The sequence below is a fragment of the Ochotona curzoniae genome, unplaced genomic scaffold (genome assembly GCF_017591425.1).
Source record: "Ochotona curzoniae isolate NIBS_2020 unplaced genomic scaffold, NIBS_Ocur_1.0 scaffold_2476, whole genome shotgun sequence".
NCBI lineage: Eukaryota > Metazoa > Chordata > Mammalia > Lagomorpha > Ochotonidae > Ochotona > Ochotona curzoniae.
Window position 1 is genome coordinate 12,439,843 of NW_024467095.1, and position 22,056 is coordinate 12,461,898.

Sequence of the window (22,056 nt, forward strand, 5' to 3'; positions counted from 1 at the left end):
GTTCTATCGAAAAGGTATTTCCAAGAGTTTACTTGGATATGCTATCTTCAAGACTTAACAAGTGTGGAGTTATAGACAGAGATGGAGATGGGGAAAGTCAGACAGGTCTTCCATCCACTGGCTTAATCCCCAGATGACTACAATGGCAGGAGCTGGGCCAGGATGAAGCCAGGAGCCAGGATCGTCTTCTGAAAGGTCCTAAGCACTTGGGCCAGCCTCTGTTACTTTCTCAGGTGCAATGGCAGGGAGCTGGATCAGAAATGGGACAGCCAGGACTCAAATCAGGGCCTACATGGATTCTTGTGGTACAGGCAATGGCTCAACCAGCTGTGCCACAGCACTGGCCCTGCTCAAAGTGCCCAACAGCCTGGATTTCTGGTGTACGAAAAACACACGAGTTCCTACAACCTGATGACGCATACTAGCCTATAATGGTGGCTTTTACATTGTTGGCGCTACGGTCTGAATGCTTGTTTCACCCCCTAATTCATGTTGAGCACTCACCAAGGCTTTAGAAGTCGGGTTTGGGAGGTGTTGGGACAGGAGGACAGGGCCTTCATGAATTGAAATAGTGACCCTTTCCTTGATGTGAGGATACAAGGAGATGGTAGTATCTATGGGCCAGGGAATGGGCCCTCACCGGTCTGGTGGCCCCTCAATATCAAACTTCCTATCTTCAGACCTATGAGTAAAGCATTTATGTTGTTCATGGGAAGTCCACATGGCTTTGTTCCAGCAGTAGGAACTGACTATTGAGCAGTTGATCTTACTGTTACGACGTATACTTAGGGCCTTGTGGCACAGAGGAGTAAGGCTGCTGCTTGTCATATCAACATTCCCAACCTGGAGTGCCAAGTCTTTGTCCCAGACACTTTACTTCCAATCCAGCTCCCTGCTTATATGCCAGGAAAGGTGGTGAAAGATGGCCCAAGTGCTTGGGCCTCTGCCACTTATGTTGGAGATAGGCATAAAGCTGCTGGCTTTGGGCTCAGGCCTAAACCAGCCCTGGCGGTTGCAGCCATCTGAGGAATGAAAACCAATCAATATTTAAAAAAAGAACATATTCAAAATTCGGACATGCACAAATTATTTAGGGAATCTGACATACCCAAGACATTTACGTATCAGTTCCTTATTAAAAGGAGCTAGGAAACTACCTGCAGCAGCCCAACCAAGATTTTCCTCTGCTCATCACTGGTACAATTCTATAAAAAACAACACAAATACATCACAGTTTTCTGCCAAGGTACAAACAGTGCTGGGTATTCTGGTGGATATTAATAAACCTAATAATGACTACCCTATTGAATTCACTCCAATTAGGGGAGGTTACTATCATCTAGAAGCACCGTGGATGGTTTCCCAGGCCTTTCTCTAGTTCTCATTTTATAAAAATGACAATATTGTGTTTTGGATGTCTCCTCCCTCCTTCTGGAGCTGCATCTGTAACCAAGGGATTACATAAGCTTGTCATCTGACATGTGAATATGCCTGTTTTATTTTGAGCCATATTATTTTGGAAACAGCATATATAGAGAAAACATTATTGGACAAAGGGGCTTAAGGTGATAAAGCTATGTTGCTATTTCAAGGTTTTTTTTTTAATTTCAAAAATGAGCTCTCTCTTGCCAGTGACTTTATGGAATGCTAAGATCTTTTACGAAACTGCTACTTGGGTTCAAGTAGACACCAGGCTATGTCCTAGCCACTAGGAACTTTCTAAGGCATGGGGCTCATTTATTAATATAGAAAGGATCACAACTCATGCCACAGTGACACAAGTTAAGCTGAAATGCTTGAGGCCAATGACAAAGAGGCAGGCTAAAGTATTTTAAAGTGCCAAGCTCACATTCATTGAGCCATTTGCACAGTGGGAGGAGCTGCTGAGACTAATGCGGTGGGAGAAAGTATTGTTTCATTGTGACTTCTATCAGAGATTACAGATATTATCAGCCAGGAAATGGAAGAGCAATTTTTTAGAGACATGACAGCTAAAGTGGGGCTGTTTTGCAATAGCTGTCAGAACTGAGCTGGCGGAAACCATTTTATTTAAAAAATTTCCGTAGATCTAGAATAACCCCCCCCACCACCTCTCACACATCCATTTTACTTGGTTTTATTTCTGAGAACTTGAGAGAATCATGCAGTGGAGCTACTGTATGATTTAATCCATGGATGTAGAACCCTTACCAATGACCAACAACTGCTGGACTGTTAAACCACCGATGATGCTTCTAAGATACTTAGTAGCTACACTAACTTCTGTTTGGAGAGGAATGTACCATATGGATCGATCATAGCTATTCTTGTGCTTGCCCGGGCTGTCAGGTCCACAAAGGCTCTATACTTACTTCACTCGTCACTTTAGTCAACACTCTGTTTGAACCTCACATCTACCTGTTACTGAGGTCTGTTGGTTCCTGTCTATGTCTCCAAGCTATCTACACTGTTTGTGCTCATTCTCTTCACCAGGGAGGGTTACCGAAATGTTAAATTCTTTCTCTCCCAGTAGCCTGGTTACTCAGATTTATCCTCCACGTGCTTGTGGAGACTGACTGGTCTCATGGTAAAACTTCCTGCAATGGACCCCCCAGCAATACTCCCATGGAAACACGGCACCGGAGGCCCTTCTCACAGCTCCCGGGCCTGCTGCTCAACTCCCTCTGCTGCCCATGGGCTCATCTTGGCTTAGGCTCCCTGCAGGGACCCAGAAGTGCTGTACTCTTTGTTACATACTCTTTGTTGAAACATTCTGTCCTGCCTCTTTACCTCCACTACCTTAGTTCTCTCCTAGTTCATCTACTCCATTGATGTTCCTTCAAAATAGCAAGCCATTGTCCTGTGTGCAGTTGGACATCCATGACGTCCTGCCTGCACTGTGCCCAAGGGGAACTGTGTCCACACAACACCATCTCGGGATGACTCAAGAAACGGCTCCGCCTGTCTTTCTAGTCTGTGCATCAGAACAGGAATAGGGACTTAAAAATGTGATCCTTAAAAGAAGGAAGAGCTAGATGAAAAGTATAAGCTTTAGGCGTCTGAAAAATTCATTTGTATAGAATCAGTTCATTTCCTGAAAATGCAAATTCCAGGTGACTAAGCATGAAGTGCTACTTCAGTCACCTATTGGGTATTTTTGATTGCAGCAAGATAAAGCAACTGTATCTTCAGTAAAAAAACAAACAAACAAACAAAAAAAAAAAAACCAAAAAATATTCCAGATAGCTGAAAAGCCAGCCACACAGCATGGAGTCCATTCTTGAAATAGTTGGAAGAAGCCTACGGCCATACCACCCTGAACGCGCCCGATCTCGTCTGATCTAGAAATAGTTGGAAGAAAATACCATCATATTACACGTGATCTCATTAGATTCAAGAGTTTAAAACAAAATGTCAACAAACAGTATCTCAGAATGTAATTTGATTAAAATAAACACACACACACACACTACACACCTCTAAAAAACCAATTTCAATAATGGGGCAGGAAATAATGCATAATCCTGGAGGATCTTGCAGAAAAAAACAACAAAACCAAAACAAATAAACAAACAAACTAAAAAAGTGAAGGCAGGCTACAAGAACAAAGACCGAAAAAATCCACCAGAGCTCGGGCTGTGTTAAAGACACAGAAATCAACGTAGAAGGCCCCAGTAACCAAAGCTGGAAACTTAAGCAAAAAAAAAAATAAATAAATAAACAGTACTAAATTATAGTACAAAGTATAAAACAAACATCCATTACTTCATATTAACATAAATGAATAAATGGAGAGAGCAGACAAATCTGTGCAGAATAACTTCAAATAAATTATGTGGATATTTTATTCATGGTAGGTAGGGCACAACTCCTCTTTTCCCTTTTTTTTTTTAATATAGATTTGTTTATTGACTTGAATGCCAGAGTGACAGGGAGGGAGAGACAAAGATCTTCCACCCACTGGTTCATTCCTTAAACGATGCAACAGCCAGGTCGTCCCAGCTTGAAGCCCAAGGAAACTTAAGAGGGTGGTGAGGGCCCAAGAAGTTGGGTCATCAGTCATTGTCTCCCTGGCACATTAGCAGGAGGCCAGATCACAAGTGCATCAGCTAGGACTGCTCATGCGTTGTGCCACATGGTTGGCCATAAATCCTCATCTCTTAAGTGTGGTCTGTGAACAGTAAGTCACTTCCAAAGATCATAGCATAGAGAAAGGAGAAAAGAAATGAACTTCAAAGTATAGAAACTTGACAAACACCGTGTTAGCCAGGTTTGATCAAACTCAACATCAACTGATATAAAGCTAGTCTAATATGCAGGAAAAAGTTTAGAATAATCCCAGCAGGCATAACCTACAAAATATGGGGGGCTTCACAAATTTTGTAGAACAAGAAAGTCAAAATTAATGCGAGTTTTCATGAACATCTTGAAGCTCCTCTGTACATTATTACTGCTTCTTAGTCAAGGCTACCAGAAGTATGGAAATTCTGAGAAACTATTACAGCCAAGAAGAGCACAAGGAGAAATGACTACTAAATATAATGTTGTATCTTGAATGAGGTCCCAGAACAGAAAAAAAAGACATTAAGTGAAAGCCAAAGAACTCTAAAAAAACACTGAATTTTGGTTGATAGCAATGTATCACACTACTAGTAGGCTTATTAATTATACAAATATAACATTATTGTAAGACATTAAAAACTAATACGCAATACGTGGGAATTCTCTATCATCTTGCTTTTTTGTAAATCTAAATTGTTCTAAAACGAAGCAGTTAATTTTTACTTTTTAATCTCTTTTTAAAAAATATTTATTTTTATTGGAAAGTCATATATATATATATACAGAGAGAGAGAGAGAGAGAGAGAGAGAAAAGAGAGACAGAGAGGAAGATTTTCTATCTGCTGATTCACTCTCCAAGTGGCCACAACAGCCAGAGCTGAGCTGATCCAAAGCCAGAAGCCAGGAGCTTCTTCTGGGTCTCCCATGGGGTACAGAATCCCAAGGCTTTAGGCTGTCCTCAACTGCTTTCCCAGGCCACAAGCAGGGAGCTGGCTGGAAACTGGGGCCACCAGGTTTAGACCCTGCATCCATATGAGATTCTGGCGCATGCAAGAGAGGACTCTAGCCACTAGGCTACCACACCGGGCCCAAAGGAGTTTATTTTTAAAAGCATGCGAGGAACAAACCACTTTTCATAAAGGCTCAGAAACAGTACAGTTCACCAGTCTCGACCTGCTAAGCAACAAAGAGCCCATCAAAATCACCTCCCAACACTGCTTTAGTTAAAAAAAAAAAAGTCTTCTGTACAAATTTTGCGATGTGTTATGTATTTAAAAGAATCAAGGCCAGTGCTGCAGTAGGGAGATCAAGTCACTGCCTGGGCTGCCAGCACCACATACGGGCACCGGTTCGAGTCCTGGCTGCTCCACTTCCTCCCAGCTCCCTACTAATACGCCTGGAAAGCAGTGGAGGATGGCCAAAGTGCTTGGGCCCTACCCCCGCAGGAGACACCCAGCTGAAGCATCCAGCTTTACTCTGGCTTTGTCCTACCTGTCGTGGCCATATGGAAAATAAACCGGTGGATGGAAGCTCTCTCTGCCTCTATGTAATTCTGCCTTTCAAATAAATAAATAAATGAGTTTTTTTATAAAGAGATTGAAAAAAATCTTTTAAAATTAAAACAAAAATCAAAGTGTAATACTAAAAAATATCAACAAGCAGGCAGTGAAGAAGTGGATATGGGAATAGCAAATATATCAAGAAAAGTCTGAATACATTTCAAAACTCTCATAGTGTGGGAAACTTCGCTGCTACTAAACACCTTATATGGAACAGATTTAAATGACTTGTGAGGATTGTTGAAGGGCAATTTGGCAAAAATAAGTCTTCAAACATTTACAATTAGAGTTCACAATGACGGGTTTTGATATTGTACATTTTTGGTTAAGGTGTGACACCTGTAGGAGCTGTGAGAACTAAGCTCCTTCCCAAGAGAAGTGGCAAACTGTTGCTGTCTTCATGAAAAGTCTGAGGAAGGGAATTGTTCTCCTGGTCTGTAAATAGATGCCAAAGATTTCTAGTTCTCATGACCATGAAACATGAAGCTGCTACAGAGATGAAAACCACCCAGGAGAGAGAACTCCTGTGTGTTCAGTTATGGAATGTCGATGACGCATCGGGCATTTTTCTAAGGGCTGAGGTCACAGGGACAAGACGGCAAGGGTCTCTGCTCTCACCTTCTAGTTGGCGAAGAAGATACACACCACCGAGAGCACGGCAGAGATAAGGGTTGGCAGAAAGCTGAAGGTGGCTGAGGTGACGGAGAACGACCAGGAAGCTTCATCAGATTAAGAAGTCAAGATAAGTCTCTCCACAGCGATCCCCTTGTAGCAAATATTATTTTTGTCTGCTTAGAAGGCCAAGAGAGGATGGCATTGCAGCAGCAATGAGCACACTAGGGCCCAGTTCTCACTTCCTAAATACCATTCTCCATCTAAAGGAACCAAGGCTTACTGGAGAAATGACTGATTCAGGGACCAGGGGAAAAAACGTGTACAATAAGCCTGGAACATTTTGTTTTCATGAGAAAGTCAGTGTTCACAGAATAGCAGGGCATGCCAAGAGAACACAGGGCCCAGTGGGAACCATTAGAACCAGCATCCGTATGGGATCCTGGCATGTGCAAGGTGAGAACTGTAGCCACTGGGTTATCAGGCGGGGCCCAGATGTATTCATTTTATTTGAAGACAGAGGAGAGGGAGAGCAAGAGGGGGAGAGAGAGAGAGAGAGAGAAGAATAGAGATTTTCCATCCTCTGTTTCACTCCTCAGCCTCAACACCCAGAGCTTGGCTGGTCAGAAGCCAGGAGCCGGGATGTCCTGCTGGTCTCCCATGTGGGTGAAGGGGCCCAAGTACTTCAACCAATTTCTGCTGCTTTCCCAGGTGCATTAGCAGGAAGCTGGATTGGAACACAGAAGCTGGCACTTGAACTGATGCCCGATTTGGATGCTGCCACAGCAGGTGCCAGCTTTACCTGTGGTACCACAGCACTGGCCCCTTCTTTACTTTTAAAAACTCTTTTAGTAGAAACGTGACAAGGTCAAAAATACAATGGGGCAAGCAATAAATAAAACCGACTATAGTTGTATTTTTCTCATGCAAAGACCAAGAGACAAGAAATGAGATCTATGTATGTCTCCATCTCCCTACCTGTAACTAGGTATACTAGCATGCCTGCTCATGCCTCCTGGGTACTGAGAAATTAAAGGAAGCTCACAGGTAAAGTGCTTTTGAGTTGAAAAGAAAAATCATGGATTTAACACATGCTGAAACTTAACAGGTTACTAGCACTCCGGGCCAGAGTATTAATAAATAAGCTTTCTAAATTAGCAAATAAAATCAGCCCCACTATATGTATTGCTAGTGAAGGAAAAATCCAAAATACACAAAACAATTCATTAACCTTAGGTTGCCAAGTTCTTCATCTAAGAAAAAACAATTTTGGTTTTGTTTTAAGCCAAGAATGATTACAAATGGTATTAGTATGCTGCTTTGGACTGAAAAATTAGAAAAAGTTTTTGAGGCAAAGTACTGAAAAAAATATATAAATTACACACATCTCTGCTTTGCAAAGATTATATGTTATGAAGAAGCAACTTCATGTGTACCCAGAAGCAAAACCGTGAAATTCAGAATGACCAACCTGCAGTTCACTTAAGGACTCTTTTTGATGCTACAGAAAGTATTAGCTTTCCCACAGAAGCACAAACTAATCTGATCAGCATTAGTTCCGCCAAGCACTTGAGTGCATACATCAAGAATACAGACAATAGAATCAGTCTGCTCTCATAGACAGTGAAAAAGTAGTTTCCCTCATTTGAAGGCCCCAACCAGGTTAATAAACTATTGCTGTAAACGGTCAGACAATATTTTCACTTTTCCAGTCCTTGCAATCTCCAGCACAACCACTAACTTTGAAGCCGCAGAACAAGGTAAATGAATGGGTGTGGTTCTGTTGCAAAAAATTCTGCTGTATAAAAACAAGGCAGCAGGTTGTATCCAAATCAGGAAAATAGCTTGCTGACCAATGTGCTGCAGCAACACATGTACATTTTTATCAAGTTTTCTTAGATTTTACACTTACTCAAGTCTATGGCCATACCACCTGGAGCGCACCCAATCTTGTCTGATCTCAGAAGCTAAGCAGGGTCGGGCCTGGTTAGTACTTGGATGGGAGATTATACACTTACTCAAAAAGAACTATAAAATATCAGAACATGAGAAGATGGCCCACAATATGATGCAAATTTTAAGACAACTCTTAGAAAAACTTTTTTTTTATCTCTATCAATTTTCTTCACCGAAAGGATAAAAGCTATTTAGACAGGGTTTAGTTTTTGGGAAGAAAGGTTTTCCCAGCTTCAGCTTCCCTAACTGGTTGCTTCCTATCATTTTCAACAGTGATTGAGTCCAGAACCACAAGAGTGAACAACAGCTCAGTTTGGGGTAAACTGATTGGAGACGCTGGGTTGAGTTTCCACATGGAAATGCCCTCATTAGGTGAATTCTACTGGAAAAAACTCATGCTCCAGTGTCTTCAAAATGAATTCACCTCATTGGTGTTCATCACCTAAGTTTTAAACACTGGGCAATTAAAGCACCCTGGGCCTGACTAATCTAATTCCAAAACAGCACTGAGAGAAGCAGGCCTGTTATACTTGGGCTTTATAAACCAATCTCAGGCGTAATTAGCAAATGAACAATTCTAACATCCAACGTTGCATGTTTTACCACTGTTTAGTCTCTGAGAGGGATCTTTTTAATCTCAGTATAGAGAGCTTGAAGCAATATAAATTGGATCTGGCAAAAAAATCACAGAAAAATTATGCTTAAATTTGAGAAAAATGTTTTAGTTTTAATATTTTTTTCCAATGAAAATTAGAGCTTTTAGCATTAACATAAAACATGTATATATAAAGAATTTATGAAGAACTGTAGCTTAAAGCAACTTTCTCAAGGTGACACAGAAGCTGGTCTCAAAATCAAGTTTGAGTAGCTTTAATTCCACATTTGCAAATATTTACATGTTTTCATACATTTTAAATTGTGCAAGATAACTATATATTTTTAAAAGATTTATTTGTTTAAAAGGCATAGTTACAGGGAGGGAGTAGCGGGGGCGGGATGGAGAAAGACAGAGATTGTTCCGTTTTTTCATCAGCTGATTCACTCCCCAAATGGCCACAAAGGGCCAGGGCTGGGCCAGCCAAAACCAGGATCCAGCTGCTTCCTCCTGGTCCTCCCACAGGGGTGCAGCGGCCCAAGCACTTGGGTCATCTTTCACTGCTTTCCCTGGTGCATTAGCAGGGAGCTAGATTGAAAGTGGAGTATCCAGGACACAAATTCACACCCTTATGGGATGCTGCTGGCTTCATAGGCCACAGCTATTCCTACTAAGCCACACAACACTGGTCCCATATAGAATTCTTAAGTCTTAGGTGGGGGCGAGGCCCGAGAGCCTAGAGGCTAAGTCTTCACGTTGCATGCACCAGGATCCCATAAGGGCACTGGTTCGTATCCCGGATGCTCCACTTCCCTTCCAGCTCTCTGCTTGTGGACTGAAATGCAGAAGGGGGACGGCTCAAAGTCTTGGGACCTTGCACCCATGTGGGATACCCTGGCTTAAGATTAGCTCAACTCTGGCTGCTGTGGCCACTTAGGGAGTGAACCAGCAGATGGAAGACCTTCCTGTCTCTCCTCCTCTTTGTATATCTGACCTTCCAATGACCTTCCAATAAAAATAAATAGATCTTAAAAAAATAGAAGAGTCTTAGGTGACTGGTTTGGTGGCATAGCAAGCTCATCTTCCTCAGAGTGTTAGCATCCCATATCAGCACTTGTTTGTGGCCCAACTGCTCCACTTCCCATCCAGCTCCTGCTCATGGATGTAGAAATCAGCTGCTGAGGATGATACAAGGTCTCAGGCTCTTACACCTGTGTGGGAGACCTGGAGGAAGCCCTTGGTTCCTGCGTTTGGAGATCAGACTAGGGTGACAATGTACACATATTGGTATCCTCCTTAGCAAGCACAAGACCTTTTACACAGAAGGTATAATAAACATTAAAAAGTGGAACAGAGAAGCCTCCATATTGCTAAGATTTGTTTGCTAAAACCCTTTGCAGAATTCCAAATACCAGGCTCTGATGTGCTAGAGACTGCTGAAGAGTACTGGTTTAAGAAAATTGTAGGAACAGTCCATGAAGTGGGAGAATATGCTATTGGTCTAGTATAGAAGGCAAGAAAATCATTTTCTGTGAAGAGTTACTGAAGCACAGACCTTTACAAGTATTCAGTACCCTACCTTTGACAAAAACAAACAAGGCAAAACAAGACAGAAAGAGAACAAATGAAGGAAAACTCCAGAACACAGATCACGTTGTGAAACAGTGAGGCAGTCCAGGGAGACAGGAGGGAGCATGACTAAGCAACAGTGTTTGCTTCCCAAGTTTCAGCCTCTTCATATGCTCTCACCTCCTCCAACTCCCATTAGCCATGCACTCTGTTCCTGCTGGCACCTTCAAAGTAGCTTTTGAAGTATATTTTTCTGAGTTTCATCCCTACACACAGCATGTTGTACTGTATCAGCAGAAAAGCTGCACAAATATTTTTAATTACTGAAAATAAGCATCTCTCCTACTCCTGCCCCAGAACCCGGGGGGAGATCTTCATCATTAAGTAAATGCTTAAGGGATTACAGGTTAAGTAAGTCACTAGGCGAAACATCTGATGTTTTTCTTAGTCTAATCCTCAAACGCTGTTATGAGGGAAAGAAGTTCATTGCAGGATGAGTATTCAGCTCACTGGTTAAGATGCCACCATCTCACACTGGGACACCTCAAATTGCACTCCCAGCTCTGCTTCCTAACTCCAGCCTCCCACTTAGATCATAAGAGGTAATGGACCGGCTCACTTAGCTGGGTTCCTACAATGCACGTGGGAGACTTGCATTGCGTACCACCTGACTCCTAGGCTCAATCGGTTCCAGCCCCTGCTGTTGTGGGCATCTTGGAGTAATCAGTGAACAGAAGCTTCATCTTTATCTAACTTTCCCATTCTCAAATTTTAAAAAGTTACTGGAAAATAGATTTTAAATGTCAGTTTTGCTGCCAGAAAATTTTCAAAATTCATGTGCAATGGAGTCTTGAAGGTGTTTTATAGAAGATGTGTATCAAGAAAAAACTATGCATGGATTTTAAAACTTTTCGGCACTGGAATGAAAATTTCTGAGTTCCATTTTCCACAAACTTTCTGCAGTACTCTGGCCTGAGCTCTGGGCTCACACCTCTTCCTTCCCTTTTAATACAGTATTCCTTGACATGTCTATCAATGTCTTAACTACCAGCTGTCTAAGCATGAGACAACTTACAGTCTAACTTGAGCCTGCCTTTCTTCTGGGCTATCAAGCTCTTATAACCAAGTGTGTTTGGGACATTTTCACTATAATATACTTGTGGTCCTTTAAATCCAAACAAATCTCATCATTTCTCCCTCCTTTCCTGGGCTTATTTTGTGTAAAAACATTCTGACCAACCAAATGAGATATCTGGGCTCATTCTAAATCTATTCACCCTTAGACTACAAATCCTGTCTATTATATACCATGTATATATATCTCAAGAGCACAGAGAAAAAATTCCACAAGTTTCCTGAAGACAAAACCACACCAAACCAGCCTGCATACAAGACAGATAGGAACGGGAATGACTCGCCATGGTCAACAGAAACCAAGTGTGTCACAAGACAAAGCAGTATCACCTTCAAAGGCCTGAGGTCAAACATTTTTAATCCAGGGTGAGTTTATATTCTCAGACAATTCAGGCTTTAAATTGCTTCCTCTCATACAATTCCCTCCCCTGCTGCCCAGGAAGCCAAGCGATGTTTTGTTCCAACAGGAGAGGTTAAACAAAACACTGAAAGCATGGAATCCAGGAAGAGAGTGTATCAACACAGCAGAGAGGAAAAGGAAATCCCCTCCATGATGAAGAACAGATACACAATTCTCACAATGCAGCTAGCTATGATACGCTTATCTGGGAAGCATGGAGCGGGAAAGGAAGTATTCAAGAAGGGCTGGATGACAGAAGAGGTCTTCCATACAAGAAGGTCAAAGATCATTTCCTACACTGAATACGTATGAGAATGTATTTATAAACCATGAGACAAATAGAAGAAATAACCAATTGAGTCGAATCTAACTGCATCTGGGAAAAGGGCCAAAGAAGCAGACTGCTATTTTTAATACAAGCTTTGTACTACAATCAGCCTTTAAGAACTATGTGCATATGAAACTGATTTTAAAAATTAGGTTCTCAGTCTTGCAACAATATAAGGATTAATGTGTGTTGTAAATCTATAAGAAATGCAAACCTAGTCCCATTTTTTGCTTTCTTAATCTTACAATGGAAAGAGTATGATGGCTTTGTTACTCAAGTAATCTCTCTTCTCCTATAATAATGTTTTATGAGTCCATATCAACAGTTCTCATAGGCGTTCTAAACAAACAACCACACTGTTACACTAACAAGAAATGGTTATGTTTAAGGTCAGTGCTGTGGTATAGCAGGGAAAGCCACCATCTGTGATGTCAGCATCCCATGTGGGTACCAGGCTGTTCCACTTCCAATCCAGCTCCCTGCTAATGTGCCTGGAAAATCGATGGAGGATGATCCAAGTACTTGAACCCCTATCCCAACAGGAGACTCCAATGAAACCCTGGACTCCTGGGTTCTGCCTGGTCCAGCCCTAGCCATTTGAGGAGTGAGTCAGCGAATGGAGGAGCTCTCTGTGTCTCTGCCTTTCATAAATACATACATACATAAATAAATAACTTTTAAAACAACAACAATTATGATCACTGGAAGATGCCTTCTTCCTAATGTCTCACCAAGGGAGTTAAACATTTCAAGATTTGTAAGCCAACAGATGGATAAAACACATCAGATTCCATTCTAATGATTCTAAGACTGCATCATCAATGTGTCGAAGAGAAGAATGTGACTTCATTAATGACTTGCTGAATTTAGAATTGGAAGAAAAGGAAGTCACCCTGAGAGTCTTCTCTATGGAATCCAGCTCTGGGACACAGTGGGTTAAGCCACTGTCCGTGATGCTGGCATCTTACACTACAGTGCCAGTTTAGGTTGTGCTCTTTCATTTCCAGTTGATCTCTCTGTTAAACGCACCTGGAAAAGCAGGGTGCTTGTGGCCCATGTGCACACCTAGAAGACATGGATAAGTTTCAGGCCTGTACTGTGGCACAATAGGAAAAGCTACCACCTAAAGCCCTAGCATCCTGTATGGGCGTTGGTGTGTGAGTCCTGGCTGCTCCACTTCTGATCCAGCTCCCTGCTAATGGGCCTGCAAAAACAGCAGCAGATGTCCCAAATGCTTGGGGGCCCTGCACCTAAGTGGGTGATCTGGAAGAAGCTCCTGGCTCCTGGTGTTGGCCTGGGAGTGCTTGTGGCCATTTGGAGAGTAAATCAGTGGACAGAAGACCTTTCTCCCTCTCTTCCTCTGTTATTCTGCCTCTCAAATAAATATTTTTTGAAAAATGATCCTGATGGAGTCTCTAGTCCCTGGCTTTGGCCAGGAACAGAACCAACTGTTTGGGGAGTAAACCAGTGGATGAAATATCTCACTGTCGCTACATGTAACTGCACTTTAACTCTAAGAATTCAGAAGTCACTCTCTTTTGGACATCAGGTTTTCTACTATATATACGAAAGATCTTCAAAAAATTGCTAAAAATGTGTATTAAGAAAAAAATCGTATTTGGAATTAAATGTTTTTACACCAAATGAACTTAACTTTTAATTTTTCATGAATTTCTTGCTCAGAGCTATGGTTCTCATTTTTCATAGCGACACCCTTCCCAATTACTCCATACATTGGGATATTAGAGTTGTTTTAAAATGGGTATCAGCATGACAGACTGACCAAGCAAGTCCTGAACATAAGTCAGGTGCTCTGGGATATTGGTGTTCTTTTGGATCACCTGAAGACACCATTACGCTGAAGTGCAGACAATAGTTCACAAACTCTCACCAAAACCCAAGCTAATGGTTCAAAACTGATGGTGGCTTGCCACTCCTCAGAATTAACAGCTGCCTCAGTCACTTTTCAACTTGAGTGTAATTAGGTTGGATAAAATTTTATATTTATACTTCCCTCCTAGTAATATATTTGCAAGAAAACAATATTCTTAGATTTAAGAACTGCCGAGAGTCAGAATACTCATATGGAAAGCATGTTTACTTTCAGAAAAAAAAAAAATGACTCATGCTGCCTTTTTGGTCAATTTCCAAAAATAATAAATGTTTTCTTGAAATGTCAGATTACCCTCAATGTTAGATTATTACCCTTAATTGTTAGGAATCAACTGTACAGAACATTTTATTGTTGAGTTCATCCAAACCCTGCATCACCAATTGACGTAACTTCTAAATTCTGGCCTTCATGAATTTGCCTGACTTGGTCAAGAGGATAAAATAATAGCGTGGTTGAAAATAGAACACTGACCTTCTCAAGGCCATTAAGAATATTATCTACACACACACACACAAAAGTGATGTTGGGTGAAAAAAATGTGTTCATAAAATATTACACGTGTTACTAGAACCAAACTGGACGTACCCAAACTGGTGAAATCTGCTTTGTGCATGACACTGATTTACTCTAAAAGTAGTCCTGCAGTCTACACTCCAAACACAGAAGGTGGTATCTCTCATCAGATTATAAACACAATCCTGTTATGAAAGAGTTCATTTTCCCCAAACATCTGATTTGTCTTGGAAGGAAATGTTCATGTAACATTGAGTTTAGTTTCATGTCAGTCTTACAAAATTTAATCTGAAAATATCTGAGTTGGAATTTTTGAAAAACAAAGGAACAAGAAACTAAATCAACTAGCAGTCAGAGATGTGCAGTGAGGCCAATGCTGTGCATAGCAGGCTAACTGGCTGCCCATAGTGTCAGCAACTCATAAAGGTGCTGGTTCATGTCCCAGCTGCTCCACTTCCGATTCAGCTCACTGGTGACACTTGAACAGCAGTGAATGACACACATGTCTGGCCCCCTGTATCCATGTTGGAGACCCAGAGGAAGCCACTGGCTCAGCCCTGGCTGTTGTGGCCATTTGGGGAATGAGCCAGCGGATGGAAAACCTCTTCCTCTTTTTTTCTTTTCGTATTTCTGCCTTTCCAATGAACAAACAGTGTGATGGCTCAATGGCTAAATCCTTGCCTTGTATGCAATGGGATCCTATATTGATGCCAGTTTGTATCCCAGTTGCTCCACTTCCCATCTAGCTCCCTGCTTATGGCCTCGAAAAGCAGCAAAGGACAGATAGCCCAAAGCTTTGGGACCCCACACCTGCGCTGGAAGAAGCTTCTGGCTCCAGGTCACCTCAGCTCCAATATTTTAGGCAGTGAGCCAGTGATGAAAGATCTTTCTGTTTCTCCTTCTCCCTGTAAATCTGATCTGCCTTTCCAATAAAAATAAATATTTTTAAAAACTTCAAACTAAATAAAATCTTAAAAAAGACATGCATAGCATAACATACAATTTATTCTTGTCTCATTTTTATTGCATCTTGCCTGTAACATGAGAAGAGATGCTTTGCAAATATAAAGAAAAGCAAGACTTTGGAATTTGTTTTTTTTTAAAAAACAAAAGAAAAAAAATTAAAGGTATCCTGCAAATAGCTTCCAGTATTTTTAAAAATAATCAGCAGCAAATTTGTAGACTAGGTTAAAAAACAACCCAAGGGGACTGGTGTGATAGCCTTGTGGCTAAGTCCTTATCTCGCATGTACCAGGATCCCATATGGACTCTGGTTTGTGTCCCAGCTGGTCCACTTCTCATCCAGCTCCCTGCCCGTGGCCTGGGAAAGCAGTAGAGGATGGGCCAAAGCATTGGGAGACCCATGTGGGAGACCCGGAAGAGGCTTCTGGCTCCTGGCTTCAGATCAGCTCCACTCTGGCCATTTGGGGGAGTGAATCAGTAGATGGAAGATCTTTCTCTCTGTTTCTCTTTCTCTCTGAAAATTTACCTTTCCAATAAAAATAGATAAATCTAAAACACACACACACACACACACAAAAAAAAAAAAACTCCACAAGTTTTTTTTTCTTTTCCAATGTCTTGCACAGGGTAGATCACTACACTAAATTCATTTTCACACACATTATAATTTCTTGATTATGATGCAAATCCTTTGGAGTTGCAGAAAAAACAACAGTACCAACTACAAGATTTTTAAACCTGGGGCTATGCTCTACTGACCATGTAGTGTACTAATTTAGCCAGAAGGGCAATTTATTTTTTTAACTTATTGTCTTATAAACTGTCTTATTTTCCACTTTAAAGTTGAAGCATGAAAACAAACAATTCTGTATCATGAAAGTATCCTCCAGTAGTTTTGACCAAAAAATGACAATAACAACAAATCAATTCTTTTTCATTCTATTAGAAAGGCAGAGACAAAGAGAGCTCTTTTGTCTGTCAGTTCACTCCCCAAGAGCCCACAGCAGTCTGAAGCTGGACTAGGCCGGAAGGAAATCAGAAGCAGGACCTCCATCTGGGCTTCTCATTCTCACCTGCTGCCTTGCAGGGTGTGTGCTGCCAGCAATCTGGCTGAAGCAGAGCTGGCTCCCAAACCCTAAAACTCTGAAATGGGAAGTGGCATTTTAACTGCTGTACCAAATGTCTATTCTCCCTGTGGATTCCTGTTTCTAGAATTAACTACTTTCTTTGGGCTTTCTTATCCAAGTAGCACACAGATATTCAGCAGGCTATTTAAATTACAACAAAATAATAATATATTGAGAGCTACTTAAAATCTAAGCTTGCTAATGGTATAAAGTAGCTTCTTGCTTCTGTGACTGAATATTCTCCCAATTTATTTCCAGTTTAAAGTAGCAAAGATTTAAAATTGAGAATGTCTATGCAATGACCACTATCTTAATGCTGACTGGCAGAGAAATCCTCTAGTATCTGGCTAGTATCAAAGAATGTATTATATCAAGATAAACTGCCAGCGAGGGCAGCCACAGTAAGAACCTATTAATGACAAGGAATTTGGCATATCTACTTTTCTATGCTATGACACTGCAGGTGAAAGAAATGCTACAGAATACTTCGTAAAAAAAAAATTATAGAAGAAATCACTGCCTTTAGGAAAATGGAGGTAGCATCTCCATTTCAAGGCCAGAGTGTAATCTATTTGTTTCTCAGTTGCCTTGGCAGATCAGCACATCTTTCAGGGAATGCTTTCCTTTTAGTTAGCTAAAACTGCTAACTGCTCCCTATAGCTAGGCTGGGTGAGGTCCAAGCCAGCCGCAGGAAGTCGCAGGTAGGTCTCCCACAGGGTGGTAGGAACATAATTACTTGGGTCATTGCTGCTTTCCCAGGCACATCAGGAGAGAGCTAGACAGAGGATTCGGCAGCACAACCCACTGTATCACAATGTCCACCACAGTAATAATCCAAATGACTTCTAAGCAAGACTGTCCCAGGGATTGCTTCTCTGAAGGAAGAGGAACAGGGTGGAAAACGAGATTCATTTTACAAAAGTGTGTTTACAAGCAACTTCTCGGGAACATAGTTCTTTTGCTTAAGGCAGGAACATTTGTACTTACAACACAAATCTGAAACACCTACGTTGTTTTCTATATACCAGAACATGTTTCTCTTGGCTGAAACAATGTTTTATCTTCATATTTGAGGAGGAATTTATACATAGATCACTCTTGGTATTTTGGTCAAAAGGACATTCAGGTGTTGGGTTTGTTTTAGGCAAAACATGAAGCGTAACAGCATACAAGAGCGTGCTGTTCTCTGCAGTTTTACCCAAGCATGTAAAATTACCCTCTGAAGTCTTCTTTAATTCGGTTTTCAGTTTTGCCTGGTCTTCCACTAGTTTTTTGTTCTCTTTTTCCAACACGTTTCCGTCATCCTTGCCATGGCTTTTCAAGATCTATCATAAAAGAGAGTCAATGGAAGAAGTAAGCTTAGATTATAATAGCCAGACACTTTAATAGGATATGAGATGAATAATCTACTTAAAATCACTGATCCTTCACATAATGGAAGAGTTGAGAAAAAGCTATCTATTTTCGTTACCCTTTTCAGTACTTCTTCATTTTCTACAATGTACTTTTGCTAAGAGAAAAGTGCTTAGAACATGTACAAAAAAAAGATGTGTGTTTTTGTGGTTGGAAGTTCTGAATTTAAAAACCATAATTTCTGGCTGGGCTGCAATTAAAATTATGTTCTCAAAAATATTTATGTAAATAATATGACCTTCTCTTCCCTAATTAAGCATGTGATATCAGTTAAACAAACAGTTCCGAGGATGATATTAATTGTAAATCATTACGTCCCAACTGCAGTTTTCTACTCAATTTCCATACAAATTATTAAGAAAAAAAATTATTGTCTGGATGAGGACAGAAAAATTGAAAATGATAGCACCAACTCTCTGGTTAGGAAATCCCATCTGATCTTGGTTGATAGTCTCCAAATTAGTTTAATCAAGTAATCCTTTAGAGGGCTTTTTATGTTTTAAAATCCATTTCAACTTTAAAAATGCATGTCCGTAGTTTATCTTTTTCAAGCAAGAAAAATTAAGATCACAAACAATAAACTCCACAACATAAATGTCTAGATATAATCAATCATCACCGTTAGAACTAAGAAATTAACTTCATGAAATATTGGGAGTTTTAGGTTATTAAGAAAGCCAAATTATAACATATATGCAGTGGCAAGGCTCAGTTGAAGAAAGTGGCAGCAATGTGATACTGACAGCTCCCATTACTAAAAAGGCAGTCGATGAGAACTGTGGACAGACAGAAGACAGAAATTGTTACTGCTGGTGATTCATTTCCTAACGTATGTAGGCTAACAAAACTCATGACATTTGACTGAACAATGACTTCATGTAGACAGTTTACACTGCCAGGTGATCTGAAGGATAAAATTGTAATAGATACAGTCTCTATTGTCAAGATAACTTCAATCTCATAGAATGGATGAGATAAGAACACAAAAGCTTACATGAAACCAAATACAATACCCTGTCTTATAACACAGAGTAGGTAGAGCTCAAAAGAACTGAAGCTGTAATGAATATATTAGATAACCTCAGGAAACATTTTTTGGAAACAGGACTGAGGCATATTCTGCAACTGAAGGAAGCTCATGCCTTCTGAAACAACAACAACAAATTTGAAGAGAGAGGGAGACAAATAACAACAACAAACCAAAACATCTACAAATCTTTTATCTATTTCAAGTTCAAAGCTGTTCTATTTTACAGGATTCAGTTCATACAATCTCCAGTTACTGCTCAAATGGAAAGGGAACCACTGAATTGCAGGAATGTTTAGTGTCTGCTTGAATTACTACGCTATTGACTTGGAAAAGATGGGTTTGTACTAGCCTCTATAAATAGGCTTTCATTACTACACCTGCAGACTTGTCCAAAATTATTACGGGTAATCTTATGCTGGATAAAGACCAAGAGCTTGGAATCTGAGGCTCAGTAACAACCAAATACCATCATCTGTGTGTTCACTGTCCTACGAGCTTACACTACTCTGGCAGATGGATGGCCAAAAAAAAGAAAAAAAAAGGAACTGGGGAGAACCAAAGCTCTGTCATGGTTACTTTAATGCAGTTAAAGCAAAAGGTAATTGGCCCTTCAACATGATTTCATTTATTAGTAAATGAGTATCAGAATGGAAAAGGGTCAAGGAAACCAAATGCAAGTCACTCCACAGGAGGACACGGAGTTGAGGGCAGAAAACAATGTGAAGAGTGCCAATTTCAAGAGTCGGGCCTCTTCAGGTTCCAATCTGTCACCGATTAGCTGAGTGATTTGGGGTAAGTCAACCTTTCTGTGCTTCTGTGTCTGCTTTACACATGTAATATGAATTTCTGGAACTGTTGAGAATTAAATGAGTTAATATCTTCCTTAGAAGCATTTGAAGTAATACTTGGCCCAGTATGAAACTATTCTTTACAGCATAGAAACCTCGAGGACACAGTGGGTGGCCTGATGCAGTACGTGCTGCTAGCTGCAGGTCGAGTAGGAATTAGCACTCAAGTCCCCTGGATCTCTGGATAATGTGCTTTCACCAGATAAGGGGCTTTTGATGAGCAAGACGAAATTTCCTTTTCTTTTCTTTCTCCCCTCTTTTCTTTCTTTCCTTCCTCTCTCTCTCACTCTCATTTTACTCTTCCTTAGCTAATATTTTCAAATCTCCATAGAGCAGCTCAGAAATGAAATTATCTTTTGACATTTTCATCCATGACTTTCACTGGTCACTCTAATGGCCAATGATTTCCTGGCAGTGTTGTGTTCAGCTGAGTCTTTCTCTGCCCTCTGCCCCAGCTGAGCTACATTATCTGGGCTCCTCCGGTGATTGAGTACTTGTCCCAGGGTCAGAGCTACACAAGGGGCCAGGATGACATGGAGTCAAAGGAGAGAAAGACAAAGGCAATGGGCCATCAGCAAACCAATCTCCTTGTGAGGGCTGACTGCCTGTGAAAAGTACTCTAAAAGGAGAGATTCAAAACCATGTTGAGGAAGGAGGTACCTGTTCTTTTCTTTTGACAGACAGTGCACTGATTACGGTGTATGCAGGGAAAACATGGTAGTATCAAAAGTATAAAAACACTTCATAGAATTTTCTCAGAGCCAAACGGCAAGAGGAAAACAGCTGAAGGGAGAACTAGCCACATTCTCACAGTAGTCCCAATTCACAACTCTCTAAGATGATACATATAATTTTAAATCAAGATAGGTTACCTTGTAAGTCTCTACAAACACTGGCTGTATGTTTTTGAGTTTAGTCATATATTAATCAAAGCTTTGATGGCTGTGCTTTTGTTTTTGCCATCATGAAGAGATCAAAGGAGGGAAAAGGAAGCAAGTAACATTAAGGAACAAAACGAGATTGACTGTGCAGCTGAAGTGTTCCAGAAAGAACAAAAATGACTTACTCCTAGCTTTCGAATACAGAAATACCACTAGCGCAATTTTCAAGACCTAGATATAAGGGGATTGACAATGCACTGCTAGATCGCTATGCTTTAAAAACAGAACAAAACAAAGCAATTAATAAACCGGTGCTGACACTACTGAAGTTTCTGGGAAAAGATACTGGTGAACCTTCTAGTCAAAGGTACTTGGCTCTTTGGAATTCTGTTTCTGTGACAAGAAGTCTTTTTTTCACTCTAGTAGAAATAGGGCAGGTATCTAAGCAATAACACACAGGCTCTGAACGGGTGAGCATGATATTGTGGTATCATTTATAACATTTTGCAATTAGTTTTGATTTATTCTTAATAGTTTCAAAGGGTTTGTGTTATACCATGTAACAGTTAACTCAACAGAAAACTGCAAGCAGGTAGTGCTACATTTTTTTTTCCTTGAAAGATTTTTTAAAAAGATGTATTTCTTTTTATTGGAAAGTCAGATTTACAGAGAAGAGAGAGATCTTCCATCTGCTGGTTCACTTCCTAACCAGCTGCAATAGCCAGAGCTGAGCTGATCGGAAGCCAGGAACTAGGAGCTTCTTCTGGGTCTCCCACATGGGTACAGTGTCCCAAGGAGTTGGACTATCCTCCACTGCTTTCCCAGGCCATAAGCAGGGGGTAGAAGGGAAGTAGAGCAGCAGGAATATGAACCAGTGCCCATATGGGATGCTGGTACTTGAAGGTGGAGTGAAATATATAGACTTCCACTCACTGACTCTTTCCCCACATGGCTATAACAGCCAGCTATGAGCCACACTGGAGCTGGGCTGAAGGTGGGAACCAGGAACTCTAGCTGTATCTATCACAATGGGTTCCAGGAGCCAACCTATTCAGGCCATCTTCTGCTGTCTTCCCGGGCACATTAGCAGGAAGCTGGGTCAGAAATGGAGAATCTAATACTGGAAACTGACACCCTGATGTGCAAGTCACAATGCCAGCTCCTGCAGTTCTTTCCATAAGAGGCTGAGCTTT

At 40.9% G+C, this 22,056-nt stretch overlaps 1 protein-coding gene across 2 annotated transcripts in view; it reads right to left on the reverse strand.

Moving 5' to 3' along the window:
- Positions 1-22,056, reverse strand: part of LOC121170979 (pendrin-like) — a 110,342-nt gene that overhangs the window by 65,020 nt on the left and 23,266 nt on the right. For both annotated transcript variants that reach the window (XM_041002462.1, XM_041002464.1), the window contains one exon: positions 17,908-18,016. In XM_041002462.1, the coding sequence (XP_040858396.1) occupies positions 17,908-18,016 (109 nt within the window). The remainder of the gene's footprint in view (positions 1-17,907; positions 18,017-22,056) is intronic.